The 25,741-nt window shown below is 40.8% G+C and overlaps 1 protein-coding gene across 2 annotated transcripts; it reads right to left on the bottom strand.

Moving 5' to 3' along the window:
* Positions 1 to 24,901, bottom strand: gopc (golgi-associated PDZ and coiled-coil motif containing). Of its 2 annotated transcripts, XM_034195686.1 has the most exons (9): positions 24,384 to 24,901; positions 18,537 to 18,701; positions 16,528 to 16,551; positions 12,712 to 12,887; positions 9,328 to 9,493; positions 9,150 to 9,245; positions 7,209 to 7,373; positions 6,961 to 7,126; positions 1 to 3,344 (listed from the first exon to the last, which is right to left on the bottom strand). In XM_034195686.1, the coding sequence occupies exons 1-9, from the start codon at positions 24,642 to 24,644 to the stop codon at positions 3,229 to 3,231; spliced, it is 1,335 nt and encodes a 444-aa protein (XP_034051577.1). In that variant the 5' UTR covers positions 24,645 to 24,901; the 3' UTR covers positions 1 to 3,228. The 2 variants fall into 2 exon arrangements, with proteins under 2 accessions (XP_034051577.1, XP_034051578.1); XM_034195687.1 differs by lacking the exon at positions 16,528 to 16,551 and having other exon boundaries at positions 24,384 to 24,899.
* Between the last annotated feature and the right edge of the window lie 840 nt (positions 24,902 to 25,741).

Below are 25,741 nucleotides of genomic sequence, written 5' to 3'. Positions count from 1 at the left end.
CACATTGGAATCAACCTTTATTTAAATGCTCAATAGATTTTGTGACATGAATACATTACTTAATAAGTGACTTTAAAGTCACAAAGCAATAACAAGGATAACAAAAATAACGAAACAGAGCTGCACAATAACGTGTTGCATGAAACGGAGAACTGTTAGGCCTGTGAGAGAGGGGGGGGGGGGTCCGACTCGCATACACTGCATACATGTGTTATTGTGCCCACCCCTGTATATTCAACAATGATATGCCACAATATGTTAGAGATGGAACAATGTTAAAAACTATAGCAGAATAACAGCTCATTGGAACATCTATAGTCACCAGATAATAAATAAAACATGATTCCAGGACGCAGGTGAATAATGTCTTGCTGAGGGTCTTTGCTGCTTTAACTAAAAATATCTATTACAAAACTGAAACTGCCTTTAATTAAATGTATTATATCAACAGATTTCACATAACTGTATAAGGTTAGTTGAAAGCAATAATAATAGCTTCAACTTAATATCATTGCTTTCAACTAACCTAATAGTTATTGGAAATGTGTTTACATAAGTATTTAATAAAAGTCAGTTACAGTTTTGTGAGTGCAGATGAAGTAGAAGGACGTGCTCTTATAGCCTCAAATGGTCCTGTAGCACAGTTCTGATTGTTTTGCTAGAGGCTGGCAAGGACTCCCGGAACAACAAACTATGAAGAACTGAGATTTGGGAATCAACGTGGCGGTTAAAGGGACAGTCGTGCTGCATGAGGAACTCATCCATAATCAGAACAGTGTGGTTAGGAGAAGCAGACAGGAGACACTGTAAGGAAGATACTGATGCACGGGGGCAGGGGCAGCAGATTCATATATGTATACCACCTAAATGAATAAAAGAATAATAACAGTGTAGGGTTACTTAAAAAAATTATTCTGTTACAATTACTAGTTACATGTAAAAAATGTTTGTTAATCTTATCTTTTGGATAACCTCAATACTAAATGCAATCCAAATAAATAATAAGATGTTTTATAGTGTTTTATGTAAGACAGAACAATGTGACCGTAGAAAAGAAGACACTTTAGGACTGAAAGTAGCCTGAATGAAATCCAAAAATGAAATTCAGTAAGTAAATATACCTTTTGATGTAACTGTTAGGGAATACAGTTACCTTTTTATCATTAAAGGTGGGGTAGGTCATTTTGGAGAAACCAGCTCGAGATCGCTAGGATTTGAAAATACACAACCGGAAAAATCTACCTCTTCCTTCCGGAGCCCCTCCTCCAACACACACGAACGCGCACATGACCAATGAGGGCACGAGATAAGTTTGTGCACAGATGGAAGGCTGACAGGCAGGTAGGCCATCCAGTTACTTTAGCCGGGCCGGCTCAGATGATTGGTCGTGCTTTTTACAATAGGCCTGCTACGGCTTCCACAGATGACGTTTTTTAATGGATTTATTGTCAAAGCACTTCAGGTATTCATTGCTATCGGGATGTTAAGAGCATTCCATGGAATATAACATAAAGTGTATCTGAAGTGAATTACATACCCCACCTTTAATACGTTATCCTGTTACATGAAATCCCCCAAGCCTGGTGAGGTGTACACTATATTTAGAATATTCGATGTTGCTGTCATAATGCTATTTCCCATGTTATGCGATTATATCTGTATACCTGTTTCTGTTATTGTGTCACTTTGAATGTGAATTAACGAAACACACAAACTAACCGATCGAGGCAGGGTAAACCAGCAACTCCCTAAAGTCAAATAAATCATTTTAAATATACGGTAGGCCTACATAATGAGACTGCACTGAAAAAACGGAAACGTTGACTCTAATTAAATGTAATTAACATGTAATGTAAATTAACACACCTGTATTAGGTTAGTTGAAAGCAATAATATTACGTATTGATATTTATTTTCTCTTTTATTTATTGGAATTGCATTTGATATTATCTTAATCCAAAAGCAACGGAAAGTAATCAGGTTACATTACTTACTGTGATACTCAATAGATTGTTAAAGTAGCCCTCTAAACTGATGGTATCTACTGTAGGCAATAAACAAACCATGGATAAGACCCTTATAAAACCCCACTTTAAAACAACTAAACTATCCCTTTAAAGGAAACCTAAAAGGCGCGTTCACACCGGTGTACTTTTACCCGTACTTTTCCCGTTTAGTTCTGATAGTGCCTGGAATTGGAAAGTCCCAGCAGCTTCTACTGAAGTCCGGGGACTTCAGGTGGCAGTATACGCCGTGAAGTTGTTTGCGGCCTGCCAGTAAACCCAAAGCAGAAGAAGAAGAAGTGACGTCAGCGGCTTCATTTGCCTAATCCTCCCTCAGGGACTTATTCCGGTGTGAACGCGATCTGTACTTAGTTCCATGGGGGTGCTGCTAAGTGCTGGCACTAAGTACGGCAAAGTACTTTTATGTGAAAGCGGCTACAGAGTGTCTGTAAAATAAGACAAACACAGGCAGTAGTGGAGAGCCTTTTAAACGGACAAACGGTTAATGTTATGATGTTCATTCATGTGGTAGTTAGACCCTGATACATTATTCAACTGTCTCTACCTTCCTGACTTGAAATTGTAAATAAAGCATATTGGCAACATTCTACAGCACTTCTCCATTTGGTATTTATTTCACAGGGTTGTTTTCAATCTGATTAAACATCTCATGTGAAAGAGCCTGGATAGCTTTAGCTAGAAGGTTGTCAACATACTTTTAAAAAACATTGATTTATTTCCTTTCCAAGATATGTTCCTGGTTTCTGTGCCTGAAGGACGACACAGTCTTCTCACACTTTTGCCGAGAACAGAATAGTAACTATAGAAACACAAGAAAACACTCTAAAAGGTGTTTTTCAAAAACAGATTTTCAATTTCAGTAACTTCCTCTCTCACTGTGCCTCCAGCTCGGAAACATGTACATCCTGTCAACATCCGGATCTTAATAAAATATTCAGACAAAAGTCAAACATGATTCAGTATCCCTCCCTCCTCTACGCATTTAACTTCTTAAAATGTGTACGTCTGCCCCAATCATTGCCACATGCCCCCCTGATCCCACCTCCCCTGAACACCAAGAGGAAATAGGGAAAACAGAACTCTGCCATTTCCCCTCGTCCCTAGGTGTGTAGCAGAATTCTATGTCTTTGATTCATTTCTTTGAGAGACGTAATCCCCCCACTCCTCTTTTTATCTCCGAATCCCGACGGCCCCCCCCCAGCCTCTAGGAGGAGCCATCGCTCTCCGGGGGCTTCGAGGGGGATTCCTCTGAAGTCGTCACGCTGGAGAGCCCGGTGTCTCCGTTCTCTGCTCCGTTACTGAGGGTCATCTTCTCCAGAGCTGCAGGGGGGGGGATTCAGATGTACATTGAGTCAAATCAAGGGAACAAATCTACAGCATCTGAGACGAGACATGGATATATATGATCCTAAGGAATTCTTTTTCATTATAATATCAACTTGAAGTTGGTCAAATCTGTATGAACATTTTAAATGTATTTTGTGAACCGAATGGTTCATAACAGACAAACAGCGTCACACCTGTTCAGGTAGGGCAGCAGGTTAAAGGGGCCATATTCTGCTTTTTGGGGTTTTCCCTTCCCTGTAGTGTGTGTATAGAGCAGGGGTGCACATCACTTTTTTGCCCTGGTTCTCAAAGGAGCACCTGGAGATGTTGCTTGGTGCTCATCTTTAAAATGAAATAAACCATAACTTTTGAGGGGGTCTTGACTTTATTTGCCAGACACACGGCACTGAACACACGTGCAGAGGTGAACACAGAACACACATGCAGAGGTGAACACAAGACAACATTAGCACGACCAGTAATCCTACAAGCTGTCATCACTACCCTCCTGACTGTTCTCCTCACTGTCTTCCTCTCTGTCAGACATGGTAGCTGATGATGTAGACCTACTACTTTCTCTCTGGTTGAGTCTGTGATTAGCTGCTTGCATCCACAAGTCAACAGCTGGTTTTGGGTCGAAAGTCTCTGTTGTCATCTTAGACAAGTGGATGTAATCAAATAAGTATGTGAACATAACCAATAACCTACCATAGCCAATAACACATTAATGTAACTTATTTTATTTATGTTGTTCATTCATATCTTATTTTACCTTAAACATTATTTATGCATTTTTTTTTATCTCCAGTTTTAAAGGATATTTTTGGTTACTGTCCTATAGTATACATTGGAATGATTTAAAACCTGTTTATCCCAATAATTATAAAGAAGTGCCTTGGAAATATGTGTTTACATAAATTGTGACCAAACCTTTTGAACTTAGACTAAAGTGAACTATCTAAACACTCAGAGTCCTTTACCTCACTGAGCTGTAGTTATCAGCCTCTCAGTCTGACTGGAGAGGACTCTCCCTCCACATTATTGTAGAAACATCTTCTTCTTATATCCGTTAGAGCAGCTAGCACCAGATGCTAATAACAACAGCGCCGGTACCGGTGCACCCTCCCTCTCTCCCTCGCTCACTCGCATTTTGGCTGTGAGCTGCGGGCGCCAGATAAGCCAACATCCCCCATTTTCATCACTTACAGCGCCCATCGTACAGGGCAAATGAAACGTGTAACCGGGGTGAAAAGGGTGTTACATTTACTTAATTGTGAATGTCGTTACATCAAGGCCGAACATTAGGATGAGCACCAACGGTCAAAAATGTTTTTTTCCCTCCCAGAGCTGCCAGCGCAGCGCCTCCACAGATCTGGCGCCCTAGGCGAACATCTATAACGCCAGTGCTACGGGCTGACCCTGAGTTCATATCATAGGTTCAACTCGCAAATATATTTCTCTCTTCTCTCTTCTCCCTTCTCTCTTCTTTCTCTCCCTCTCTCAATGTTGGTACGCAAATGCGCCTTTTTTCAAATGACACGGTACTCTTTTTTTGGCGGAGGTGCGCATGCCACCTGCGCACCAGTTATGTGCAGGCCTGGTATAGAGGTTTGTGTGCATGTAAATGGTCTGCTAAGGCTACAATCCCCCATGCCTGAAACACCTCCATTGGACTCCTTTGTTTACTTCTGTAACATAATGACATCACTATGTACCACTCCCGCTTCTATTGGCTAGCGCTCCAACACATTGTACGTGATAGGCTAAGGGGCAGGACATCTCTAAGCGGTTAACCAATCACAACAGAGCTAGCCAGCTAACCAATCAGAGCAGACTGGGCTCTGGTTTCAGACAGAGGGTGAAAAGAGGTGCTGCAGCACAGGCAGTATGAGCAAAATAAAGAGCTTTTAGAACATTAAAGCATGGAGACATGTCCCAGTAGAGACACTAAATACTGATATACACCTGATAGGGTTCCTAATAGCCTAATAGGGCCCCTTTAACTCAGGACCAATGTGGACCCACTAGTTTGTTTGTATTGGCACTTAATGTGCCGGACCCTCCATACAAATGCAAAAATGGAGAGGGTGAAGGGGCTGGATTAGAATTGGGCCGCTGTGTGATTACTGTGCAGATTGTCATTATGCATCATTAATTAAAAGTAAATAATAAGTAAATAGTAGCTGTAGTGCAAATATTAAAATACTTCCCTCTGAAATGTTGTAAAGTGAGAGTATATTGTACAGGGTTCCTGCAGGTTTCACCAACTCAAATGTAAGACTTTTTAGCATAAAATGCTGTTGAGTGTAGTGTTCATTTTGTCAGCTATTTTTAAATTTAGTTTTAGTCTTAGTCCTGTGTTAAATTTCCTTTTTAGTTTTAGTCATATTTAGTCACCTTCATCCTGTTTTTATTTAGTCAAATTTTAGTCGACTAAAACAGTAACTATTTTAGTCAAGATTTAGTCGACTAAAAGTCTGAGCATTTTAGTCATATTTTAGTCAAAGAAAAATAATTATTTGAGTCTACTTTTTGTCAATGAAAACTGTTGAGTCTTTTTTAGTCATCAGATTATATAGAACATTTCAGTCAAACTAGTCTAGCCAAAACCAATCATTTGTCATTTTAGTCAAACGTATTTCACAATAACATTATATCTTGTCCTTATTTGATGAAAAACAGGTTGAATGATTAAGAAGCTTTGCAGAGAGTATCTGCTCAGGTTTGTGGTGTTTTTACCAGCTGTGTTATGGCCGCATTGCTTCCCTTCTGATAAAACATTGTAGTGAAAATGGGCCCAAATACCACATTGTTTCTTTCTCCCAAGCAGTGGTGGCTTTAGACTTTTTCGTTGTCAGTCATTTTGACGGACAGGATCGTAACATTTCCGTCATAATCCATTATTACCCGTCGAGTCTGTACACAACTCGTCACTCACTCGCACTGACGGGGGGGGTATTCGGTTAACGCGAGTGCGACCACTGCGTTAGACCCGAGTCTTCCTGACAGTTCATATTGTGCCGCTGCCCGGTGTAATTCAAATGTACCGCCGCGCGCACCGCAGACACACAGCTGCTGCCCTGCCGCAGCCCCGGAAATGGAACTGCTGGGAGAAAGACTGACTATCAGAAATGTAACGTTATCTTTGATAATATTTCGTCTCCTCATTTTTCGTCAACGAAAGTAAAGAGAGAGTTTGGCATAATTTTTATTTAGTAAACTACATTTTCGTCTCGTCTCTTTTCGTCAACGATATTGCATGATGATTTCGTTACAGTTATTGTTTACTGCCGTCGGTGCCGTCTCGTCATCGTCTCGTTTTAGTCATAGAAAAAAAGGTCGTTGACGAACATATTTCGTCATAGTTTTAGTCAACGAAATGAACACTAGTTGAGTGTCCCTTTTTGGAAAGAGAATAACTGTTACTACATTCAGGGAGACTCACTGTAACTTGTTTCTATTGTGCAACCAAGAATAAAAGTTACGAGAAATTCGCATTGAAATTCACACCGATTTGCCCAAAGCAAAGACATGACCTGATGATTTAAACGATACTGATATAATAAGTGTCCATAATGTAGAATAAATGTTGTATTATTTGGAAACTTACCCTGCAGTGATGAGGAGTTGTTGCTAGGCGCCACTGTGCTGCTCTCCTCCAGCTCATCCAGGTAGAGGCGGTAACGATGTCCGCTGTCGTCTTCGTACTCCACGTTCTCATCGTCACTGTCCACCTCCGGGGCCACGTACACCACCTCGAACTCTATCTGTCCCCGCTGACACACAGGCAGTGAGCACAGAGGAGGGGGTGTGTGTGTGTGTATTAGTGTGTCTACAGATGTGTGTGTGCTGTGTTACCTGCTGGGACAGGATGGTGACGGCCTCCTTGTGTTTGGCGTCTCGCAGGTTGATGCTGTTGACGGCGAGGATGGCGTCCCCCACATGCAGACCCCCACATCTGTCTGCAGGCTGGGTGGGATGGATCTCAGAGATGAGAATAGGAACACCGTGCTCCTTCCCCCCCTGAGGAGAAGACAGAACCAGAGTTCAACTCAACTAAAAAGTACTCGTATTAGGCGATCTCTGCACTTTTCATGCCTAATTTAATTTCCCTTTTCTCTTTATTCATATGTTATTTACCCTGCTGGTTAAGAAGTGTGTCATCCAGGACCTGCTGGACAATTGGAACCATAATCAAGCCATCATGTAATGTGCACAGTACAAGACATGTCAGATGCTGTTTGAAAGCATCCTTATACAGCAGGAGTTATATTCTCAAAATGTCAAGTTCCTTAGCTAGCTGCTTTGAAGTCATACTTCCTGATTTTAAAGCACATAACGTTAGTAAACTCACATTTAGCAAGAACAGTGCACTACAGGCTGAACAAAGTAGTAATAATATTAAGTTGAACCTAATGTTTTTTTATCTAAACTTAATATTATTGTTTCGACTAACCTAATACAGCTATGTGAAATCTTTTGACATAATACATTTAATTAAAGTCAACGTATCAGTATTTTCAGTGTGTTTGCATTCATTTGCAACATACATGAGGAGCATTCACACCGGAGTACTTTTCCTCGTACTTTTCCCGTTTAGTTCCGTTAGTACCCCTTATTTTGCGATCACACCAAAAAGAGTACTTAGTGCCGGGAACTTTTACCGCCATTTTTAGTGCCTGCTAGAGAGGTTGTACTATCCTGGGGAGAAAAAAGTACCAATTGCTATTGGCTGGGCGAATTGCTAACCACGCCCCGTAAAACTCTGAAAAGTTTTGTGAAGCCGCCATTGTATTTGCTGGCATTAGCATTATTAGCATTAGCCACGCGCACCAACGGAGAAAGAATAACTTATGGCAACACAAAAAAAAACATGGGAGGAGATGAGGAGGTGTCGGTGTTCTGGCGATTTACTCGGAAGGCTTCAGTAGAAGCTGCTGGGAGTTCCAGCAGCTTCTACTGAAGCCAGTCCCCAACTCCGGGGACTTCGGGTGGCAGTATACGCCGTGAAGTTGTTTGCGGCCTGCCAGTAAACCCAAAGCAGAAGAAGACGAAGTGACGTCAGCGGCTCATTTGCGTAATCTTCCCTCAGGAAAGTTATTCTGGTGTGAACGCGATCTGTACTTAGTGCCCTGGGGCACTTAGTGCTGGGGCACTAAGTGCCGGCACTAAGTACGGCAAAGTAGTTGGTGTGAAAGCGGCTATTATAGAGTGGTAGGAATGAGTCCTGAAACCCGGAGATGACTTAGCATTTTACAGCTTCGGCTTGTCTGAAAGTCAGTGGTTTTTTGAGCATATTTTTGGATAGATGCCTGAAATAATATCTGTGGTTAACACAAGCTGAAGCGACTTGAACCTTTTGTTCTGACATACAATATGTCAGTAAATAGTGTCTGAATGTTAAATGTGTGATACAAATAGCGTTTTGTCACAACATCATCACGCCAAACATTAGCCGCCTTTAGCTTAGCGTAGGTGATGCGCAGCCATGTGACTGTGATGTGGTTTAAGCTCTTTCTTTTTTTTTCATTGCAGCAAAAACCCTTAAAGTGGTGTTAATATGCTGAGATGATCCTATTAAAAAATAAGTGCCTTTTGCCATTGAGCTTAATTTTTCAATATTCCAAAATCCAAAGGACAATTCCCATTGCTTTTTGTCGAAGAGCCCTAGTGATGCTGACTTCCCGGTCGGCCTACAAAAATACGTCATCACAGCACCGCTATATGAATTGACCACTTTAAAGATTGCCTCGGTCAGAGCCGTATTCAGGAGGAAGGATGACAGCGGTGAGTTCTTACTGTGATGGAGATCCCGAGCCCCTCATGGTCGTCTTTGGCCAGCACCACCTTCCTGATGGGGCCCACCCCCTGAGTCTTCTTCAACATGTTTGGATTCTGTAATCATATCAACACATTAAGCTCTGGAAGCACAGATTAAGGTATCCACGGTCCTGAGCGTTCTGTACTTTCCACTCACATGCCCCACAGGAGAGTGCAGGGGTTTCTTGGGGTCGTTGCGCCCCCTGCAGGCTCGGATGACGGTCTTGTGGCGGTGCAGGTGGATCTCCGCCTCCAGCTGGTTCCACAGCTTGTCGTGGGCCGGCCCCTTCATGTCCCGGCCCAGCAACTGGATCTGCTGCACCCTGGAACACAGAGCAAGAGAGGAGGCTGTCAGTCCTTTCACTCAGGGTTATGTTTACTCGTAGGTGTGGTGTTTTGAGTCATGCTCCAGTTTCTTGAAGTTAATAAAAGATAATTGTTGGAATTCATGCCGATAATTCATTAATAATGTTATAATTTAATAAAAAACCTAAACTACCAGCTTAGAGGAAGCCATACTTCCTGAACATAACGTAAGTAAACTCACATTTAGCAAGTACAGGCTGAACAACATGATGTGTATTAAAGGACAGCTTACCTCCGATCTTCCAGAGGCTTTTTGTCATTGCTTCAAAAACATTCACCCTAATTAAATGTATTGTGTCAACAAATGTCACATAACTGTATAAGGTTAGTTGAAAGCAATAATATGAAGTTGAACCTAATATTTTTTTATTTAAACTTAATATTATTGTTTCAACTAACGTAATACAGTTATGTGAAATCTGTTGACATAATACATTTAATTAAAGTCAACTTTTACGAGTTTGTCATGCATTTCTTTATTGCAACACCTCATGTGTATTTGTTTCATCTTCTCCCGAAATTCAAAGTACATACTAGTATTTTTAAGTGCTGTCCATCAATTATAAAATGAATCGTGTTGATTACAATATTACCGCGATTCATTCACTCATTGAATGTGTACTTGGATCAGTTGAACCTGATTAGCCACTTTGGTCTAAAGTCACAAAAACCGGGTCACATGTCACGGCTGTGGGTCAGGATATAAAGGTCCTCATCCAATAGGAAGGTTCGATTGCCAGCCTCTGCAGTCAACATGTCGGTGAATCTTTGCGCAAGATACTAAACCCCAAATGTCTCCAGATGGCCAAAGGTGTGTGAATGTGCAGAAGCAGGGAAATGAGTGTTAAGAGCAATGGGACGTCGTTTCCTCCGGAGCGTCACGTGAAGCGACGTCCGTTTGTGATGACGCCGCACAGCTGATCGTCTGACAGCAGCCAGATCAGTGCATGCGCTGCATCGTCCAATCAGTGAGCGATACACAGTAAGGAGGCGGGGCGAGTGTCTGAGGATTTCATCGGAGGATGGTCTGGTGGTTCCTCGATTATCGCTCCTCCGTTATCACTCCTCGATCCTCCGGCACAAATAAGGCCACTGGGACGCTACTCAAGATGGCGCAGACAAATCAACTTCCGGTGATACCGAGCCAGAGGAATGAAAAATAAGAGAAGTGAGACGCACCCTGTGAGTGAGTTTTAGTGATGGGAATTCCGGCTCTTCTTGGTGAGCCGGATCATTTGGCTCGGCTCACCAAGAAGAGCCGGCTCTTTCGGCTCCCAAACGGCTCTTCAGTTTACCACATATTATACCTTTTAATTAAATCAAATGTAGCCCTGTTTTGACTAATGATTTATATGTGTACACATATATCACTTAAATTATTCAATACATCCTTTGTACTGAAGTATTCAAAAGTAAAAATGACATGTTTAATATAAATGATTTGCTGTGGCCAATTGTTTTCATTGCATTTACAGACCCGTGCAACTCTCTGATACCACCCAATGAATGCATTGACTTGCTTGTAGAACCACGCTACACAAAACAGATAGCAACACCTATAAAAACTATTTTAAAAAATGGGCTACTGTATCGACCTATATAAAGTATATAAATATAGTTTTTTTTTTCAAAATACCAAAAAGATCCTGCATTTTAGCCATGCCTCATTTCGCTCTATTTGCTGTTTTTGCAGGGGGCTGATTCTGTGAGCTGCAGCTGACCACGCCCCCCTGCAGGAGAGGGGAGCGTGCTTTGAGATCAGATCCTGTTTTTGTTTTCTTCAGCCTATGTATCTTTATTATTACTTTTTGTTTTGTTACTTCCCATTGTAAAGCGTCCTTGGGTTTCGTGAAAGGCGCTATATAAATTGAAATTATTATTATTATTATTATTATTATTATCAGCTGCAGGGCTGCAGCGGGGAGAAGAGGGGGACAAAAAGAGATCTCAGACATAGACATCAAACGGCGACACATATTCAGTTGCCAGTTACTTTGGCATTAGGGCAGGGATATCTAGATACTTTCCAAGGCTTGACATAATGAATTGTGCTACTTTTAAAGCAAGCAACGATGTTTTCAAATCTGTAATCAAAAAGCTCCTCAAAAACACTATCGAAGCAGTTCCTGCCGTTGCTACGTTAGTTCAAACAGTAACAACGGACTATTTTTCTTAGCGGATGCATGTCAATTTAAATCAATACATAAAACTATTTTTTAAATCAATAAAATCATTTTCTAAATCCATAAAAGCATTTCAATTAATATTGGGAGTCATGTCGTTACTTTGTTGAGAATGTGGCCATGTAATAAGCGGGATAATGTGCACATTGCATAATGTGCCTTGATGCCGATCTAGATCCCTCCGCAAAAACAAAACAAAAAACGGCTCGTTCGCGGGCGAGAGCCGGCTCCCGTCGTTCACTTAAAAGAGCCAGCTCTTTGAGCCGGCTCGTTCGCGACCGACACATCACTAGTGAGTTTCTCAGAGCAGGTGCACTTTGTACTGCAGTCAGAGATGGAGGTATGAAGGGGGCTCCGTCAAACACTACTTTTAAAATGGTAAGGTTGGCCCTGTATTTATCCATAGATCATTAAAGGGAAATATGCAACATCAACTTGAATTACAGTCAACGTAATGTCGAGTAAATTGGTTGTTCATGATGATTTGTTTGCACCATAAAAAGAGTGGAGGTCTTGCAGATTTTATTTTATAATAATATTTGTTTTAAATGTCTTTGTCTGTATTTTCTCTTTGCACTAAATCAGTAACAAACAACACAATTGGATAATTATACCTCCTTATTTATTGTTAATGTACTCGTAACCTGTAACTCAATGAGTTAATGGGTGATGTGTGGGTGGGTCAGGGACAGTGGTGGGATGGAAATGAAGATTTAGAATGATCAGTGTGTGTGTATATATCATTACTTGAATCTGAACCGAATGTACATGCTTTCTATCACTTGCTTTTGTGGAAAAAAACATAAAATAAAAATATTTACAAAAAAACGAGTGGAGGTCTGTGCAGATTTAAGGCTCAGCTGGAAGCATATTGCAATGGCTACAAATGGAAAAACAGTGAAGTCTGCTTCAGATGTTTAAGCTGGTTTAAGTCGTACCAAAATGACGTGGTATCTTATTAGCAAACCATGTGTATGACCTCTCCTCCTCACCTTCCAGCCAGCTCCTTGTCCAGGTACTTGGCTGCCAGCCTGGCTCCGTACACCTCGGCCTGCAGCACGGCCATGTGTCTGCGCAGAGCCTCGTTCTCTTTCTTGAACAGCCTCATCTCTACCTCCAGCCGCGCCTCTGCTATTTTATCCTTCCTGTTGACCACCAGCTCCTGTTCCTGAAACAAGAACATCCTCAGTGAACACCACGAGCAGCAGGAGCTAGATCATGCTGTTCATCTCACAGCGCCACCTAGCAGAGGCATTTGTCCTACCAGTTTACCTATATACATTACATGGGAAAAAATGTAGCGTTCAATCTAATCAATACCTTTGTGGGGAGTTCAAGACCCCACTCAGAATCAGATTAGGCTGAATGTTTTCTTTGATTAGAACATTCATCCATGAGAAATGTAGTTGGATCCAGTCAAATCACTGTAATAAGGACATTTTAAATTCAGTATTAAGCTATGACAGTTAGATTTTGGCAAAATGTCCAAGTGGGATCTCTTTTTCTTTTTTGTACTAAGCCCTTGTTCAGATTCCACTAATCTGTGTTTACTGTTTACACTTTCAATTAAAGATAACAGGTAATGTATTAAAAATGTGTTTGAATAAGATTAGATTTGATCCAAAATGGAATGTAAAAGCAAAAAGCATATCTGAAAGAAAGTCGTAAATAAATCTAAATATTTAATGCTAAATGCTCTACTATGTTCACCAGCAGCTGGTGCAAAGTGGTTTTGAAAAATGTGTGCCTGCTTTATGAACACATGAGTAGTCAGAGGATGACACATGTCTAATCAGAGTCCAGCCCAATACAACGCTGAACAGGATATTGAATGGTTCTCTCTAGAGATGATTTCCATCAGTCTTATGTCATTGATATTTCTTTCATTCGCAGAAAGTTCCCATTAGCAGATCAGGAAAAAAAGGAAACAGGAAACTCAACACCACAGCACAGAAAACTGAAACCATTTCCTCTAGATCAGGGGTGTCAAACTCAAGGCCCGGGGGCCAAATACGGCCCGCAACTTCATTTCATGTGGCCCCACAACAGCTTGCAAAGAATATAATATGTTTATTATACGGTTACATGCCGCTTTACAGAAGCACATTGCCCATAAACTACATGTCCCACAATGCATCTCAAATTAGACTTTTTTTTCAAAATGTCACTTAGTTTTTCCAGAATTTGGCTTTTCTTTTTAAATCATTTTGTGACATTCTCACTGAGGAGACTTGCAATTATTTGCCCTAGACTTTTGCTTTCAGACGTAGTTAATTATGAAGTTATTACCCTATCCGATAATAATCCAATGCAGAGGCAATAATGTAATATAATACATTATTTTATATATTTATTCTTATATAGACTTATATATAAAACTGGCCCTTTGAGTGCAACCATGATGCTAATGTGGCCCGAGTTGAAATTGACTTTGACACCCCTGATCTAGACGCTAGATAATCATATGGATGTAGTATGGTTTACAGACAGTTAAATAGTCAATGTGAGAGAATTACAAAGGGCAGTAAGCAAGAATATTTGGAATCCACATAGTGCATGGTGAAGCCGATAGAAGCGTCCTGATACCAGGGTGTAGGACAGGGGTACTCAAACTTTTTTGTTAAAGGTCCACTTGTGAATTTTATACAAGGTCAATGGTCCGGATCAATGCCAGTAAAGGCCCCCCCCCCCCCACACACCCCCACACACCCCCGGAGCGGAGCAACGAAACTGAAATTAAGAAGCAGTTTCGGCGCGCTATGCATGTACTTTGGTCAGGAGGTTTTAAAGTGCTATATAAATAAAGTTGGATTGGATTGGATTGGATTAATCTACTTTATTTGGGGGCCCCCTTCTGGTCCAAGCACTTGCCTGTCGGTAAACGGCGCCCCTGTATACACACAGACATTCAATACATACATTCAATACATACATACATACATACATACATACATACATACATACATACATACATACATACATACATACATACATACATACATACATACATACATACATACATACAGTATCATGGCTTGAACTAGTGGGAGAAATGGCACTGTTTGTCTGTAGCCAATGCCTTGAACCTCTGCAAAAATGGCATTAGAAGCATTAGAAAGTCAAGGTAAACTTGTGGTTAACTTAAATGCGCGTGACACTCGCGCACACAAGTAAATATATGCATGTTCATTCTCAGAACGCGTCAGACACAAGACAATATACATTAAAGGGGACCTATCATGCAAAATGCACTTTGTGATGTCTTTTATACATAAATATGTGTCCGCGGTGCGTCGGGGAACTCACGCAGCGTCAGAAAATAAAACCCGCTCTCTTTTCCTCCTAGGCTACCCAAATCTTTTAAAAACAGGGGTAAAACGAGCGGATACAGATTTGCTGCCAATCTGACGTCAAATCGGCAGCGGACCCACAGAGAATTGCTATCAGAAACAATGCCTGACGCGTTTTGAACGTGTTTTGGACGTAATCTCGTCTTTGTTTACATTAGCAAGCCTCGCTAACACTCAGAGCTAACCTGTACTGGAGAGCACATGTGTTTAAAAAGCAGGAAATAAAAAAAGGAACTCCCCTTGTGATAAACCTGCAAGAGAAAAAGCATTTGAGATCTATTTCAGAAATAATCCTTGATGTGGTTTAGAACAGGATGGCGTTTTATTACAACAGAATTTAACTTTATCTCCGGTAGAATACTGATCAGGCATTAGCTCCGCCTCCTCTTTTTTTTTTCAAGCTAAGGACCCAAAATCCGCGTTTCTCTAACAGGGCTGCACAAGAGGGGTATGAGCAGTATGAGGCATGGCTACAATGGGTGAACTGTTTGGTATTTTAAGCAAAAAACTTCACAGACCTATATTTGTATAGGTATGGCCCTACAATATATTTTTTCCAATATAGCATAATAGGTCCACTTTAATTTACATCAGAATCTTTTTTTTTTTTTTAATAATTTTTATTTTATTTTTTATAATGGAACACAGGGTTTGGTCCGGATTGATTTGCAGTTCGGTCCGGAGTTTGAGAAGCCCTGGTGTAGGACAATGATGGTAGCAGCTTTTATTACACCGCAGAGCTACAAATAAAGCAGTGAAAGTGAAAGGCCTTGCCAAATGTGCTGTTCTCTTGTGAGGAGCATTTTCTTACTTTTAGAATGAAGGAAAAGGGGTTTGCTAACTTTAAGGGAACTTATATTTATGAAAAAGATAGAGACCGTTGTGTTGCAGCTACACTAGCCATCAACCAAACAACTGGTCTTATTTGAATAAATAATAATTTTAGAAAATAATTCAAAACAGAGTCATTAACCCAATTTGTAATGACATTTGATTGACTTTCAGATCTCTTTGATTGTATGTGAATTACTGCTGGTTGATTTGAATGGTTAATGGCCATGTTAGAGGCCATATGTTGAGATATTATCGCCATTGTTTCATGACCTTAATACCAGGCTCGCTGTTAGACCATAACAAGTCAAAGTGTGGGGGGGAATAAAGTCTTGTTGCCGACTCTATTCCAGCACCAAGGCAGTCAGGTTAATGGTGACTCTCGAAGATTCAATAGCACTGCATGGCTGAATTCAGTAGAATGAATCCTGCCTTTATTGTTTCATTGAGAACTGAATGCCTGGCTGTGTACAGTCAGCTAGAATTCATGAAATCCTTTTTACTCCTGCCTTTAAGAATCATTGAGTCACTAGTTGCATACAGTGTAGCCACAACATCTATATGCAATCCAAATAACTTATTTCTAATCACTCTACTTTCTACAATGAAACCCATAGACAGACTTACCATCTTGTCCAAAGTAACTGCAGGCTTTCAGAGGCAGAGGAAGAACAGGAAGAAGTCAAAGATTAGAAAAATGTACATTTCAAGCAGCAAAGATGGCAAGTGAATCATTCAAACAAGTGGCAGATCATTTCAAAGAATATGCATAGGTTGGAAAAAAGGAATTGAAGCAGTCCCAGTAATTGAAGCATAGGCAATTGCAGTGGAAGCAACAGCAAGTGAGTTTAAAGCACCACAGCAGCAGCAGCTCGCACTGGCTCCCCTTCTGGTAATTTATGATACTGCAACTAACATTTAGTTATAGGCTTCAGGTCTATTTTCCCCTGACCAACATGTGTAACGTCATTGTTTCAATAAAGAGCACTGTGGAGGGGAAGAGATCCACTAGGGTTGTCCCGAATAAAACATTTCGGGTTCCGGATATTCGGTAGTACTCAGCAGCGAATATTCGACCCGCGCGGGGGGTGCGTAGTAATCAGCAGCGAACCACTTCAACACGTGTATTGCGGTTTATTCACGGCATTCATTTTGTTATTCTACAGTATTGTTGTTTTATAGTTATTTGTTAATGTAACCAATTTGTGTTCTTTGAAATTGAAAAGGATATCGCATTGTGTTTGTTACTTTCGTTGCAGTTGTATGTCTTAAGTGTAATTTGGCTTGGCTTCCTATTTTGTATGGTCATGCTTTTATTTTGAAGGAGAGTTAGCGCAGTTGACAGGAAGTTGTTATTGCTATGGAAACAACGTGACGGAGATTAATGGAGAAAAAGTCATATCTACAAATAAAGACGGAGAAAGTCAACGATAACGTTTATGGTTAAGTGTTAGCACCCCCGAAGAGGCACAAGCTCTTACGTTGATATTGCAGTTTTCAATAAATTCAATTTAAAAAACGGAAAAAACCCGAAATTGAAACCCGAATAGTACTCCAACGAACGAATATTCGGATACAGCCCACTACGAGACAGAGGTTCTGTAGTGATCATGTTAACAAGAGAATAACATGAGCATCTGTGCGCTCAATATTTACATAAATATGGATTACGTTGTTTCGTGAAACATAAATCATGGTATTTTTCATCTAATACAGGTCTTGTTGTTTGTATTCAATGTGAACTTTAATACAGACAAGATGTGATAAATATAATGTCAAATGTAGTCATTTATTATATATATATATATATAATGTATGTATTTCACAACATACACGACTGTATATAATAATTGTAATAATGATGTTATATGTTGTAGTACAATGTCCGGATTTTAACAAATATTTATTTTCTTCTTTTTCTCTTTTATTTATTTCATTTTAAAATAAAGTAACTGTAAAAAAATATATATATTCCCCACGATAAATGAACCTTTTTTATTATTATTTTTGTATCATTATTTTTCATTAGCACACACTGTGCTAATGAAAAATAATGATACAAAAATAATAACACTAATTACACTAATGGTTCATACAAATCTATAAATCCAGATGTCTTTGAGTATATCTGGTGTTGTGTATATATATATATATATATATATATATATATACAGATACCTAACTTACAACATGGGACATACAGTTAGAAACTAAATCAAAATAGTTCAAATGTGCATTTAAATTAAGCCTTTTAATATTGTCCTGCATTCATATTAAATAGGTTATTGTCAGTGTGCAGGTGTTCTTTCTTCTCTAGATGAGCCTTTTAAAACAACCCTGTAAAACAATCCCGACAGATAAAGCAAGCTCACACTTCCTGCATGAAGTAAACAAAGTGTGACCTCAAAAACTAACAAACTGGATAAATCAACTGTGTTTATATGTTGTTTTAACTTATTGATTCCAGTAGTGGTTACACACACAATAGGGCAGCAACATAATAATACATTTAATTCAAGTCAACATTTCTTTTCCAGTGTGAACCTTTGTTTGATTTAATACTAGCCTCCCCCTCCCTGCGTGTCTGAATCAATAGTGTCTCTATCAGATGAGGGCACAGTGCCAGCAGCTCTCACCAGTCGCTCCTTGATGGAGTCCGAGTCCTCCGCCTGGCCCTGCTTGGCGTGGAGCTGCAGCTGCAGAGCGTGGAGCTGCAGCAGCTGGTCGTGGACCTCCCTCTCCACCACCTTCCTCTCCGCCTTGGCATCCGTCAGCTCAGAGCGCAGGTCCACCAACTGAGCCTGGAGGGGGGGGGTCAGGATATCAGAGTCAGATATATGTCCGGTCTGACTAAACACTGGTGCAGGAACGAGTCCTACAACCTGGGAATGACTGAGCAGTTTAGCACTTCCTGTCCCCTGGTCTCAACCGTTTTTGAAGGTGTTGTTTGTTTGTTGGTCAGAGGTTAAAACAAGCTTAAGAGATTTTCACGTGTTGTTCAACAACATAAAATACATCAGTAAATACCCCGCTGGTGAATTCCTAAAGCTTTTATGTGCAGTGTTGTAAAGTAACTAAGTACATTTACTCAAGTACTGTACATAAGTAACATTTTGAGGTACTTTTACTTTACTTGAGTATTTCATTTTTGCTACTTTGAACTTGAATTTCACTACAATTCAGAGGTCAATCGTGTGCTTTTACTCTACTACATTTATTTAAAACTTTTAGTTTGCAGAAATAAACATCCCATAATCCCCTCTGTTTCAGCCCTGTTTCTAAAGTGCTGATTCTCTGTCTGTTACTTTAGATGAAAATAAGGAGCCCCTCCCCACGCCCCTCTGATGCGGCTTTCACACCAGCGCTTTTCCCTTTCTAGCTCCGAGCGGGAGCTTTTCTGGTTCAGCTCCGGTTTCCCTTTTCTGCTGCCGCTCTGTTCACACCGCTCAGAGCTGCCGCTGCTGCGTCATGACGTCACCGTTTACGTGCCTGCTTCATAAAATCCAAACCGCGCGGAAATCCCTCACATCGACAACAACAACAATGGCCGATTGTATTGAAGCGCTGTTCGCTTTGGTTGTCCTCTTACGAAACTAAATGGAAGGCATCGGATGACTTTACAAGGGACAACTTTACTTGGAACTTTACAAACATCACATGCGAAATGCAAGACTTCTTTGTGGTCTTCGGCATCTACTTCAACCCGCCTCGACGTAAGAGAGACGTAAGCGACGCCGCCTCTTAGCTCTGAAGCTCTTGTCTCTAGACCGACAATTTTTTTGGAGGCGGCGCCACTGCGGTGTGAACAGGAAAAACCGGTACTTTTCAGCTCCAGCTCCGAGCCGGAGCTGAAAACGCGTTGTGTGAAAGGGGCATGAGAGAGATTTGGGTAAAAAGAACACAATGGTGCTCTAGGAGGAGATTCAGGTGATAAGGGGGGGGGGGGGGGGGGTTACCTTGGTTGCTGATTGGCTAATGGTTACACAAGCCAAAACATCGTTATGACATCATAAAGTGGCCACAATCTGATCAGCTCATTTTCAGACAGGTTTTTATAGAAATGGATCAAAAAGAGAGAGAATCTTTGTTCCTGAAACTTTCAGAGTCTCTTTCCACAGAGGGGACACATGTTGATGTAGAAGAGACATGAAGAAGAGGGGACACATGTTGATGTAGAAGAGACATGGAGAAGAGGGGACACATGTTGATGTAGAAGAGACATGAAGAAGAGGGGACACATGTTGATGTAGAAGAGACATGAAGAAGAGGGGACACATGTTGATGTAGAAGAGACATGGAGAAGAGGGGACACATGTTGATGTAAAAGAGACATGAAGAAGAGGGGACACATGTTGATGTAAAAGAGACATGAAGAAGAGGGGACACATGTTGATGTAGAAGAGACATGGAGAAGAGGGGCACATGTTGATGTAGAAGATACATGAAGAAGAGGGGACACATGTTGATGTAGAAGAGACATGAAGAAGAGGGGACACATGTTGATGTAGAAGAGACATGGAGAAGAGGGGACACATGTTGATGTAAAAGAGACATGAAGAAGAGGGGACACATGTTGATGTAGAAGAGACATGAAGAAGAGGGGACACATGTTGATGTAAAAGAGACATGAAGAAGAGGGGAACACATGTTGATGTAGAAGAGACATGAGAAGAGGGGACACATGTTGATGTAGAAGATACATGAAGAAGAGGGGACACATGTTGATGTAGAAGAGACATGAAGAAGAGGGGACACATGTTGATGTAGAAGAGACATGGAGAAGAGGGGACACATGTTGATGTAGAGGAGACATGAAGAAGAGGGGACACATGTTGATGAAGAAGAGGGGACACATGTTGATGTAGAAGAGACATGAAGAAGAGGGGACACATGTTGATGTAGAAGAGACATGAAGAAGAGGGGACACATGTTGATGTAGAAGAGACATGAAGAAGAGGGGACACATGTTGATGTAGAAGAGACATGAAGAAGAGGGGACACATGTTGATGTAGAAGAGACATGAAGAAGAGGGGACACATGTTGATGTAGAAGAGACATGAAGAAGAGGGGACACATGTTGATGTAGAAGAGACATGAAGAAGTGGGGACACATGTTGATGAAGAAGAGACATGAAGAAGAGGGGACACATGTTGATGTAGAAGAGACGTGAAGAAGAGGGGACACATGTTGATGTAGAAGAGACATGAAGAAGAGGGGACACATGTTGATGTAGAAGAGACATGAAGAAGAGGGGACACATGTTGATGTAGAAGAGACATGAAGAAGAGGGGACACATGTTGATGTAGAAGAGACATGAAGAAGAGAGGACACATGTTGATGTAGAAGAGACATGAAGAAGAGGGGACACATGTTGATGAAGAAGAGACATGAAGAAGAGGGGACACATGTTGATGTAGAAGAGACGTGGAGAAGAGAGGACACATGTTGATGAAGAAGAGACATGAAGAAGAGGAGGTACATGTTGATGTAGAAGAGACATGAAGAAGAGGGGACACATGTTGATGAAGAAGAGACATGAAGAAGAGGGGACACATGTTGATGTAGAAGAGACATGAAGAAGAGGGGACACATGTTGATGAAGAAGAGACATGAAGAAGAGGGGACACATGTTGATGTAGAAGAGACATGAAGAAGAGGGGACACATGTTGATGAAGAGGAGACATGAAGAAGAGGGGACACATGTTGATGAAGAAGAGACATGGAGAAGAGGGGACACATGTTGATGTAGAAGAGACACGAAGAAGAGGGGACACATGTTGATGTAGAAGAGACATGAAGAAGAGGGGACACATGTTGATGTAGAAGAGACATGAAGAAGAGGGGACACATGTTGATGTAGAAGAGACATGAAGAAGAGGGGACACATGTTGATGTAGAAGAGACATGAAGAAGAGGGGACACATGTTGATGAAGAAGAGACATGAAGAAGAGGAGACACATGTTGATGTAGAAGAGACATGAAGAAGAGGGGACACATGTTGATGAAGAAGAGACATGAAGAAGAGGGGACACATGTTGATGTAGAAGAGACATGAAGAAGAGGGGAGACATGTTGATGTAGAAGAGACATGAAGAAGAGGATTTTGCGTAATAGGTGACCTTTAATGACTATACACATTATCTTCTAGTTTAATAACACGTAGTTCTTTATTCTCTAGTACTAAATACATTGTTGTTGAATCATCTCTCAGAAACGTGCTGCAGTGCAATACATTTCATTGCTTGTTTTAACATCACCTCAGGAACTCACATCCTTGAACACACAGCAGGGTGTTACGCACTCTTTATGGTTCCATAGAAAGCTCTTCCTACCAACGTGTCCATCATTCCACTGGTGAACAAATTGAGCTAGGAGATGGTGTGCGTCATCGTTAGGATTTGTAAAACAGTGGAGTTTTCATCAGGATGCTGAGAACAGTCTTGTAATACCCCAAGAACAGTCATAAAGGTTGTTAAACATATGTGTGTGAATCTCGGATGCTTATCTCTGTTATATAGATCTGTAGCCTGTTGGTCATACATCTACATCTGGCTAGTTCAGTATTCTGATATCAGAACAAAACGTGTATCACATAAATAAAAGCTGCCTAAGATGTGTTGTTCTATTTCCAGTTTAACAACGTATCTTTCATGGAAAACGTGAAGTGGCATGGTGTGTTTAAGTGGCATACAGCAGGGACATATGCCTTTAAATAATTGTTAGGTGTCGTAGAGCTTATACATTATCAAACATTATCTTGATAGTTTATTAGATGAAACAATACAAAATGTTAACATGCTTTTATAAAATGTCGGAAAATAGTGAAAAATGTCCATCCCAGTTTCTCAAAGTGCAAGAAAATGTTTTTAAATATCTTTAAATATCAGTTCAAAACACAAAGATATTTATTTGACATGACATTTGATAAAGAAAAGCAAACACCTTAACATTTCAGAGAATAGAAACTGCATTTACATACATTTTCCGCACTTTGAAACGCTTATTAAGTCAATATTATGTGGCTTTTCGATTATTCGACCAACCGTTAGAGCAGTGGTTCTCAAACTTTTTCTGTCAGGCCCCCCCTTTGGAGAAAAAAAAAGTCGGGCCCCCCCAACACAAGTCAGGCTCAGTGGCGGGGCCAGAGATTTATTTTGGGGGTGCTGTGGGGTAGCTTGACGTTTCATAGAGGGTGCTCAAACATTTAGGGTTTCCCATTAATGTACCGGGCGCTACAGTGGAACTTTCTACTGCAACACTCCCCACGCAAATACACAATGGTCCCGCGACTGTTACAATGAAGGCTCGATAATCAGCTCACGGCATATAGGTGTAAGCAGGGGTAAAGTGCTATTTTTATAGGTGGTGTGTGGACCTCACATAGAGGGGTCCGGGGGCAAGCCCCCCCGGGAAGATTTATTTTTAAATATTGAAGTTAAAAGCATCAATCTGGTGCACTTTGAGAGCAAAATGAAGAGATCTATGGATACATCTCTCAATATCCATTTGAAACAGAACTGTAAACAGATTTACTTTTTCTTTATGGATATTTTACAAATCACCCTTTTAAACTTTATTCTTGTTTTACTGCCATATAGTATTTCATAGCTGTTTTTAATTTATTCTCTTATTTTTTTTATACCTATAATGATCATATAAATGTGTGCCTCGGAAATAATTGTTTACATTAATGGTGACCAAAACGTTTGAGACCCTCTGAGATAACACTGAGAGTCCTTTAGCTCACTGGGTCTCTCAGTCTGACAGGAGAGGACTCTCCTCCACTTTGTTGTTGAAAAAACTCCTTATATCCGTTAGCGTAGCTCGCTAGCACAGAAGCGAACAACAACGATCTCCGGTACCGGGGCGCGCGCTCCACGCGCGCAGGCGCACACACAACACACACACACACACACACACAACACATAACACACACACACACAACACACACACACACACACACACACACACACACACAACACACACACACACAACACACAACACACACACAACACACACACACACACAACACACACCACACACACACACACACACACACACACACACACACACACAACACACAACACTACACACACACACACACACACCACACACACACACACACACACACACACAACACACACACACACACACACACACACACACACACACACACACACACACACACACACACCCACACTGGGGGGGGGGGTACTTTGGGAACCACTGCGTTAGAGCTCTAAATGTGCCTGTGGACAGTGGCAGTAAAACACCAGTTATAACAATTATATTTGTATTTGAGTTAGTCAAAGTGTATAGCACTGACTGAGGCTTTTCACATGACATGATGGCAGAACGTCACCACAAGAGTGACAGGTATGACGTAAACACCAATCAGTTTTCGGTCACGGATTTTATGATTAATATATTAACGTTAAAATTCATTTTTAGGTTGAATTGTACACAAGAGTTACTAACCTCTAGTTTGTGGTTCAGTTGAAACACCGTCTGGGTTTTGTGACAGAGCTGAGCAAAGCAGGAGCTCAGGCTGGTCATCTTCTGCCGACCCTCGTACGTAATATCGACTTGATCTGGGTCTATTTCTCCGAGCAGCAGATCCACGTCCACAAAGGCCTTGTCAAACTCTTTCTCCAGCACTTCTAGCCAGCGAAACATGGTCATCCCGGAGCCGAGGCCCGAGCTCTGACCCACTGGGGAGCATCCAGCCGAGGCGGACATAGCGAGAGCAAAACAGAGCTAACGTTAGCTTAGGAGCTAACTCTGAGTGTTATTAACCTCTCTGTTGACCACTGCGAGATAACACAGTCGAAATAACGTTGAAACCCAATGGCTAGATTGTGTATTGGGTTAGCGAAGAGAAGTCTGACAAATAGCGTTTTGTTGTTCTCGGGAAAAGCTCTTCCTGACCAGGAAGTTCCACATCAGGCTGTGATGCAACTACTACTGTCTGTCTGCCTCTTTGCAAGGAAAAGTAGTGGATGTCAGATAGAGCTAAACCAATCCATGGGAAACCACGGTTCCGTAGAGCCCCCTACTGGAGAATGACTGATGTGAAAATTGCCTGCACTGGTAATTTCAACAGTATTTTCAAAACAAGAGAAAATACCGAAAATACAGATAGATTCTCAAATTATTGAACTCAACTTCACACATTAATGGGCATCTTCAACACTTTGGGCAGCATCTTGCATGACAGGTGCGTTTATTATCATTACCGGCTACAAATTGGGCAGCAGGTATCTCTGGTCCACCTTTTTCATCTAATGGTTACAGTCATTATTTAATCTTAGTGACTGGTATTGCCACCAATACTCGGATCATATGTTTTTATGATTATCAATAAAATAATCTAAAAACACAAATGTGTTATTAAAGTGATTCAAAATCATGTCATGCTTAAATAATATCCAGATTTTATTTTTGTATTTTTGATATTGTTTTGATATAATTGTTGATAAGTGTTAAATGGTGTTTTTATAGATAAAAAGTACAGGAAGTTTATTAGAAAATAAAAAGATACATTTTCAAGGCTGACGTTATGACATGCAGGATTCAATGCTACGTTATTCATCATGCATAAGACAGTGTCAAAGCATGTTGACACTTCATTATAATATTTGAATGAAACAGGTATCTACAGTATCAATTATTTTTCTATTTTTTTCTATTTTAGTCCCAAGCTCCTCCAACAATACAACACAATAAAACTTAAGATAGTGCAAAATGAAACAGTATAGAATCAAATAGTGCAGGTTATGTTGCGAGACCAATGTGCAATGTATGCAGATGAAGTAAACTACACGATTGCCCATCAA

Source organism: Gymnodraco acuticeps, unplaced genomic scaffold (genome assembly GCF_902827175.1).
Source record: "Gymnodraco acuticeps unplaced genomic scaffold, fGymAcu1.1, whole genome shotgun sequence".
In the NCBI taxonomy this organism is placed as follows: domain Eukaryota; kingdom Metazoa; phylum Chordata; class Actinopteri; order Perciformes; family Bathydraconidae; genus Gymnodraco; species Gymnodraco acuticeps.
This window is presented reverse-complemented; position numbering and strand designations above follow the sequence as displayed.

Coding starts and splice junctions, on each gene's coding strand:
- gopc (XM_034195686.1), bottom strand. CDS start 24,644: ATGTCCGCCTCGGCTGGATGCTCCCCAGTGGGTCAGAGCTCGGGCCTC. Junction 16,552..18,536: donor ACTCCATCAAGGAGCGACTG/GTGAGAGCTGCT, acceptor TGCCTCTGAAAG/CCTGCAGTTACTTTGGACAA. Junction 3,345..6,960: donor CAACTCCTCATCACTGCAGG/GTAAGTTTCCAA, acceptor CCCCCCCTGCAG/CTCTGGAGAAGATGACCCTC.